General features: G+C 40.5%; 1 protein-coding gene across 3 annotated transcripts; it reads left to right on the forward strand.

Annotated features, from left to right (window-relative positions):
• Nucleotides 1-361: 361 nt before the first annotated feature.
• Nucleotides 362-7,586, forward strand: LOC112283867 (uncharacterized). 3 transcript variants are annotated; one of them, XM_090251270.1, is made up of 18 exons: nt 524-798; nt 1,171-1,236; nt 1,353-1,521; nt 1,930-2,001; nt 2,331-2,405; nt 2,558-2,626; nt 2,946-3,092; nt 3,383-3,451; nt 3,634-3,768; nt 3,904-3,975; nt 4,284-4,448; nt 4,660-4,748; nt 5,057-5,215; nt 5,507-5,631; nt 5,893-6,100; nt 6,338-6,587; nt 6,726-6,876; nt 7,042-7,586. In XM_090251270.1, exons 5-18 carry the CDS (start codon nt 2,356-2,358, stop codon nt 7,399-7,401), a joined length of 2,049 nt encoding a protein of 682 aa, XP_090107396.1. In that variant the 5' UTR covers nt 524-798; nt 1,171-1,236; nt 1,353-1,521; nt 1,930-2,001; nt 2,331-2,355; the 3' UTR covers nt 7,402-7,586. The 3 variants fall into 3 exon arrangements, with proteins under 3 accessions (XP_024378906.1, XP_024378908.1, XP_090107396.1); XM_024523138.3 differs by having other exon boundaries at nt 362-1,236; XM_024523140.3 differs by lacking the exon at nt 6,726-6,876 and having other exon boundaries at nt 515-1,236.
• The last annotated feature ends 223 nt before the right edge of the window (nt 7,587-7,809 follow it).

Below are 7,809 nucleotides of genomic sequence, written 5' to 3' on the forward strand. Positions count from 1 at the left end.
TATGAAGTTTCAGTAGCTATGAACTTTACATCACACATTTACAACTGCATCCATCTGAACTAAACAGACTCTGATTCCCTTCGCAATCAATTCCCTTCCCCGTCGTTTGTCTGTCACGAGGCGATAGATGCGGACCTGAACGCCATCCTCATCATCACGCCTGGCAAGAAAGAAGCTAAAAAGGAAGACCGTTGTTGCAACTATCTCGCGGTCGGTAGAGCAACAAGTTGTGTTTTTTAATCGCAATGTGAATTTGGATATGTCCCGGGTAGGTGGTCAACATCTGCCCGAGTTAACCCTAGGGGACTCGTTTGCTAGCTCAAATTTGTCCCTCCCTTATCCCATTTGTAATCCTTTTGATACGGAATCGTCGCTAAATGATTTCGAAATAGGCAAAAAATAAAAAAGAAGTAGAAGCAATATTCAGTGAGCTGGCGCTAATTTTCCTGCCTGTTGTGGCGGTGACTGGAAGGAAGAGGAAGAGAGGAAGAGGACTACTATTTCCTTTACCGATTCGTGTCAATGGAGGCGATTGGATCCACTCGGGGTTCTGTTGACCAATCTGTATGTCGAATTTGTAGTTGAATGCGACGTTGCCCATGTCAGGAAAAATCACCCTCGGGGCCTTGTCAACACTGCCTGCTGCGCTCGCCTTGTGTGACGGTGGTGAATAGCTGGACCGTAACCGCGTTGCCTGGTGGAAGCGTATTTAGAAACTTGGTGTCTGCAGAGCACTTGACGGCACTGGGAAGATAGAGAGGGACGACACAAGAAGAGCTGTGGAGCTTTGCGGATGAGGTGTGAGCCATCAATTGTCGACAATTTGTTGTGGGTTAGGGCTGGTGGAGGATTAGGAGCTGGTGAAGACTCTTGGGTTCAGCTTCGGAGCTTGTTGATTTCTTCTTGTTTTAGGGCGATCAGAGGTGGAGGAGAATTTACAAGAGCGACGTTATAGAAAAGCGTGTGTGTGGAAGCGTCTGTTTTTAGCCCATGATGCCATGGAACGCACATGTTTCGTAGTTTGTAGGGTTTCTGCCTCCATGGAATGGAAATCTGTGATGGATCAGACTGCTCAAAAGAGCTATTGGAGTTCTTTCTTGTTTTGTCATAGGAGAAGATTGTGGCCTTCGTTACTTTGGCTCTGGGCTGCAGCTGTTGCACTGCTTTCAGGTTTTGGAACTTCTCAAGGGATTAATGCTTGCAACCGGATTAACGTTACCACTGATTCATCAGAAGGTGAATCAACTTTTACACAGTTTCAAATGCTAAGTACTGAAGAGCTCGCCTTTTGACTCGCTTGGGATTCCGACCTGACGAGGCTTTTTCGTCGTATTGTTATATGCTGTGCGCAGTGAACGCACTTCGCGCTATCTACAGGGGTTTTCTACTACCTTCTCCTGGGGACTTGCCTGGCTGGATTGAAGGAGGGGATCCTTGTGGGGTTGGAGGCAAGGAGGGATGGCGGGGAGTCGCTTGTCAAAGCATCATAAATGGACCTTGTAGCACCACTGTCTCGGGACTGTACGTACATCTTTCTCTATAACAAGAAGATTCGATAACTCTGAAGTTTTGCTTACATAACATGTCACTTCGTCATGATCAGGGTATTGGAGTATGTGATCTGTCCACTTGGTAGCATTTTGTAGTTCAATTTTGCTACCCAGCGACCCATACTTGCAATTCGGCGGGCAGAAGTATATCTCTGATTCACAGCTGTTTAGTGTAAGACGTGAAGTGCACTGCGATGCGGTGGTGATTTTCAAATTTAGCATTCGGTTTGTGGAATATTAGACGATCGTCTTCTTTTCCATCTCGTAGCATGTACTAGTTTCCTTTTGTTGAAAGCCCATTGTCTTCTGATAATGTGAATTTACGCTCATGGTGAGGGGTTAGTTTGGCTGTTGATAATCTTGCAACTAAATTATGCAGGCAACTGACAAATTTGAACCTCAAGGGGAGCCTGGCCAAGGAAATTGGTAACTTAAAAAACCTATCAATTCTGTAAGTGGATTCCAACCAGCCCGTCTATGCCGAAATTAAATTCCAGCTGCAGGAATTCTAGATCATTATTAAGGAGCAGTGATATGGGCGTTTTACCGAATTTCTTTTGTCTACCAAACTCGAAGATGTCACAGCCATCCATGAGTTGTTTAGATGCTAATATGAAATAAAAATTACAATCTTAGGAATTTTGGAATTGCTTCGTGATGAGCGGCTACTGTATTTGCTCAATCGATGTCGATGCCAGCTCCAAGTCGAACACCAATACAAAGAAGCAACCTAAGTCTGAAGACAGGATGCTTAGTCATGATTGTTTTGTCTAAGTGCAGAAGCATAGCTTACAATCCATCTCTCATGGGACCAATCCCAAGCTCTGTTGGAAACCTGACCAATGTAGTTGTTCTGTAAGTTTCAACCAACATTTGTGGGATATTTTATCGATGAAGGGCGTGAACTTATTTTGTAGTTTGGAGGATGGAAAGTAAAAAAATTGATGCATTTACCTGATTATAGACGAATCTTTTTGATCTATCGAATTTGTGATTTTGTTTTACAGAGATTTAAATGATAATGGCTTCAGCGGGAATATACCTTCGCTTGCTCGATGCAAAAGCCTGCAGGCTTTGTGAGTTTTCAATCAACCATCTTTGCCAATCGGCCATATTGCAAAAACATATCATATTTTTGTGTATCAAACGTTTGAGGGTTACAATGTGGCTGTTTCTTGCCAACTTCAGCGAAATAGGCAGCTGGTTCTGGGGACAACTCACAATATCAATACATACATTGCTTCTACCGTTGTTTGTCTTTAATGATTCTCAGCTTATGGGCTAGAATGAATATGCCCTCGCGTTTCATTGGAGGTTCTAGATCAATTTTATAAAATTGAAGAGGTTGGATTACTCAATTGATTGGGTCTGATCGTGAATTATATCTTTATTCAGAGACTTGAGCGGAAACAAGCTCAATGGTACGATATCTGAATGGTTAGGTAACTTGACGCAGCTCCAACGGCTTGACTTATCGAATAATCAACTCACTGGTAGCCTTCCAGTTTCCAGTCTGAACAACCTAAAAAATGTTGTTCACATGTAAGCTTTTATCCTTTAAGCTTTTCTTGATCATTCCCTTCAGCTTCTCGGCACTATGTCTGAGTCGACAGTTTTATTTTTTGTGATTCATTACACAAGTAAGCAGTATTGATGGGCAGCATCAACTGGAGTAAAATACCTTCCTGGACCAAGTAAATGTAAACATCTGGTGAATTGAAAGGGAATAGTTTCAGATGTTCGTGTTTTACATGAATGGGAGGAGGTCAAGCTCTGTCGTCGTTTAAGAAAATTCCACCATGTTGTTTGACCTTGTCATTGTATGATTGCAGAGCAATCAGTAACAATAATCTGACAGGAACATTGGATAACTTCAGCACCCCTATTTCCCTCAGAACTTTGTGAGAATCCTCTAAAGACCTACTATTCCTCTTGTTTATTTTAGCTGGCGTGATGTCACATCTGTGCGTCATTGCTGCTTTTTGTGCTGATTTTCTCGAGGCGCTGTGTCCTGAACATACGCCAGCAAAGTCACTATCTGAACCTGAGAAACTACTCAAACTGACAATGCTTTGCGCATTAGGAATGTAAGCAATAACCACTTCAGCGGCACAATGTCTTTTCTCAAAAACGAGTCGCAGCTTGCTGTATTGGACTTATCAAGGAATGAAATTAGCGGAGTATTGCCAGATATGACCACCCCAGGTCTTCAACAAATGTACTCTCATCTCTGGTCCCAAATCTGCTTCAAGAAATTGGAATTTTTGTATTTGAATACTTGAATTGTTTTATTTAATGAATCGGTACTGCAATAATTTTCAAAACTGACGCATTTTAATTTGCCTCTATTCAGATATATGGCAAGCAACAAGCTGAATGGCAATATTTCTTCTGCTTTCTTGAATAGTCCCAACCTTCAGTACTTGTAAGTGCCCTTAGTTGCATCGATTGGTTTTGATGTATACTAGTCTCGTCAACTCGATCGGGTTTCACAATAGTGATCACGTCAACCTTAAGAATTATGACTTCAGTTCGGAAGCAGTGGATAAATGTTAAATGAGACATTTTTGCTTCCATTTTTGGGTAGCTTAAGGCAGCTGATGTCAAGGTCATATTTATTTCTGAGAAGTTACGTAACACGAAGTCAAGTTTTAATCCTTTACAAAGTCGATGTAAACCGCAGTCTATTATAGGCAATTTGAGATTAACTGTGTATTTTGGTCACTTGTTTAGGAGCTTGGATTACAATCAAATCTCTGGAACCTTGGATTTGCCACCGCTGCAGAACTTTTCGAGGTTGCAGGCAATGTCGCTTTTAAATAACAGCATTACGAATGTTGGATTTCCGGCTTCGAGTATGCTATCTGCTGCTGACCTTTCTGTGTCGAACCTTCTTTTGTAAGTATCTTCATTTTTGCACCATTGTTAATACAGTTTCATTTTATACTCAATTGCTGTTTTTTGCTCATATTTTTTGCTTCAAAATACTGGTGCATGTATCAGTTCAACCATCAACTCTAAGGATACAATCTATCTGAAAATGTTCAGTAGTTTCAATGTCCTCAATTCTAGTGACTGACTGCTGCCTTGTTGGACACCCTGTTTTCAGCCTCAGCGGAAATCCATACTGCAGCAATCCTCAAACGGACCTTCTCCTGCAAATCTGTCGCTCAAATTCTAGCCAGAGATTGATAAGATGTCAGTTGTCTCTCACTTCATCCTTTGAACTCCTTAGGCAGAGCATTAATGATTAGTTACTTGATAGTCACGAGAATCACGAATCATGGTGTGCAGAGTCATGGCTCATGTCTTGAAAAACGAACGCATATATTTCCATATAAACGTGGTTCTTACGAATGATTTAAGCTGATTGTGAAACTTCAATTTTTTCTAAATCATAACCAGAACAATTTCAAACTGTCTTAACTAGTTTAGAAGTCTTGGTAACATTGAACTTGCAGTAATTTTTATATTTATTACTAACCAACTCTTCTTTCATGCTTCAGCGATTGTTACTGTGGTTCATAGTACCAGTAACATCAATAGGTTGCTTGTAATTCTTGTTATTATTGCTGCATTCTTTGGGATGCTGGTGGCAATCATCTCCATGATTGAAGTTCGGAGATTGTTGAAGAAAATCCAATCCCTTCGGGAAAATCAACAAGGTATGTCGTTTTAGTTTTGGTTTTTATTTTTAACCTTTTATTGTTGTTTATATATATAGAGATAGATAGATAGATATATGTTTCTTAAACAAGTTTTATGGTTGATATTTATGTTTGAAACCCAATAAAATCAGTACTGAATATGATTAAACCTCGAGTACCTAGTGGGAGGTGATTGAGATACAGTGTTGACAGCTACATTTCTGTCTTTGCCTTGTGCTTTGATTTAAAATAGAATTCGACTAAGTTTTGTGACGTCAACTGAATGTATACGTGTGCTCTTGAATTCAGATACTGATAAAGTTGACGTTCAAGTCCAACCAATCCTTTACTCGTATACTGAGCTGAAGGCAGCTACTGAAGACTTTTCCGACTGGAGTAGGTTGGGGCAAGGCGGTTTTGGGGTTGTGTTCAAGGTAGGGGTCAATACACCTGTGACAAGCACCAGCCTTGTATGTAGTTGTTATTGGAACACTGTTTAAAGAAATTCACCAACAATGGCAATCTACCAACAGCGGATAACGTTGTGAATGAAATTCCTCCGTGGGTGGATGTGAGTTATGATTAGCTGGAACATATAAAAAGATTGCATGAGGTATTGAATACTCTGCAGAAATATGTATTCGTAGGACTCGTTTGTTTAGAACTCTTTTAGCTAAAATGAAGTTATCATGCAGGGTGTTTTGAGTGATGGCACAGCACTGGCGGTCAAGCAGTTGACAAATTCAGAGCTAACGCTTGAAGCGTTTTTGAATGAAGTTGTAACCATCAGTAGTGTGAAGCATCGGAATTTAATCAGTCTCAAAGGTTGTTGCGTTCAAGGTGACCAACGAGTCCTCGTGTACGAGTACGTGGAGAATAACAATCTTGCAGAAGCTTTATGGGGTATGTCCACCTTTTTTTTTTGAATTTTTTCTAATTTAGGATCATTCTTGCGTGTACATGCTTCTGTAGATTTAAACTTTTAGGCAAGTATAGATCACGCTAAATTTTTTGCTTATCTGTTTGCTTGTTGACCTTTTAATCTGTCACAACGTCTAGTAGCCCAACGTAATTACATATTTAAACCATGAGAAGACTTGTGTTTGATTGTCTCTTAACTCAGCTTTGAACTGTCATCAGATGCCCCTTCGAAAGGCGGCCGTGAACTCGATTGGTCAACTCGATTCAACATCATATTAGGGGTTGCTCGCGGGCTTACACATTTGCATCATGTTGCAAGTCCACCAATTATACATAGAGACATTAAAGCTTCTAATATTCTTCTTGACACAAAGTTTGAGCCCAAGATTGGAGACGTCGGTTTAGCTCTGCTTTTTCCCACACTCGATAACGATCGAAGTCACCTTAGTGGTAACCTTTCCGGAACCAAGTAAGTTCGATCAAGCAAACTTTAAAATAAAAGTTGAATATCACTTGAATGTCATCGTCATAAAAGATTTCTTGTAATCTCGAAACGTAAGATTTAACTCAGTTACCTATGTTCTGATGTTATTTTTATGGGGTCCAGGGGTTACTTAGCGCCAGAGTATGTAGCTTATGGCCATGTATCAGAAAAATCTGATGTGTTCAGCTTTGGAATCTTGGTACTTGAAATCATCAGTGGTAGAAAAAATATCAACTTGAGACTTCCAGCAGAACAACGATACATCCTAGAATGGGTCAGTTGCTTTATTCTCCCTTACTCGTCTTCGTATCCAATATCCAAGATAAAGTAATTAAACATGAAATTATGTAATGTGCGATGTTAACAGTTTTATAAAAGCATTTGAGAATTGTTTTTTGTAACATCTTTTACTGAAGTTTCAATTGTGGTTACTGTGCAGGCATGGAAAATGTATGAAGCTGACAAGTTGTTAGACTTCATCGATCCGAAACTGGTCGACAGGTCGAGAGACGAGGAAATTAAGCAAGTCATGAAATTGGGATTAGCTTGTGTTTTATATGCACCTGAAAGACGGCCGACGTTTTCGGATATAGTGTCTATGATGGTAGGTCGTTCGCCATATTTAGGTACTATATGTAGAGATGAGGAGTTTTCGAAGGAGGAAGTTGACACCATGTTCGCAACGGTGCAAGATAGTGCTCTCACCCGAGTGGATGAAGATATTCCTTTGCTTGTTGGCTTACCTACGGCAAGCGCAAGTGGAGCCTTCATTGAGCTTGGGAAATTAAAACCCAGATAACGTAAAGATGGGTCATTACGGATACCAACGGTAGAAGAGGTCATCCAAACACTGCGCTGTAAAGCAGAGTCTGGCTTGTCAGTCTCTCGGCAGAAAATGTGATGGTAACAAGTGCTTGAACTTTTACTTTCGACATGACTACATTTTCCAATCACATTTAAAGTTACTTGTGAGTTTCCGGATCATGTACTAGTGTAATGCTGGATTCTGTGATGCACATGGCGTAGTCAGGAGGACGTTTCTGCACGACTTGCATTGTTTTCTTTTCATAAAATAATGCTTCCAGCTTGAAAAAAATTGAAGAAATAATAAACAACCTCATTACTAACCTCTTAGCCATGTGCTAGGGGATATGACTTAAAAAACTTTATGCTGCGGTAGACCTTGCCTCTAAAGACGATCCAGTGC

Source organism: Physcomitrium patens, chromosome 6 (genome assembly GCF_059467195.1).
Source record: "Physcomitrium patens ecotype Gransden chromosome 6, ASM5946719v1, whole genome shotgun sequence".
Lineage (NCBI taxonomy): Eukaryota > Viridiplantae > Streptophyta > Bryopsida > Funariales > Funariaceae > Physcomitrium > Physcomitrium patens.

Coding starts and splice junctions, on each gene's coding strand:
- LOC112283867 (XM_024523138.3), top strand. CDS start 999: ATGGAACGCACATGTTTCGTAGTTTGTAGGGTTTCTGCCTCCATGGAA. Junction 1,237..1,352: donor TACCACTGATTCATCAGAAG/GTGAATCAACTT, acceptor TGCTGTGCGCAG/TGAACGCACTTCGCGCTATC. Junction 6,101..6,337: donor TCTTGCAGAAGCTTTATGGG/GTATGTCCACCT, acceptor AACTGTCATCAG/ATGCCCCTTCGAAAGGCGGC.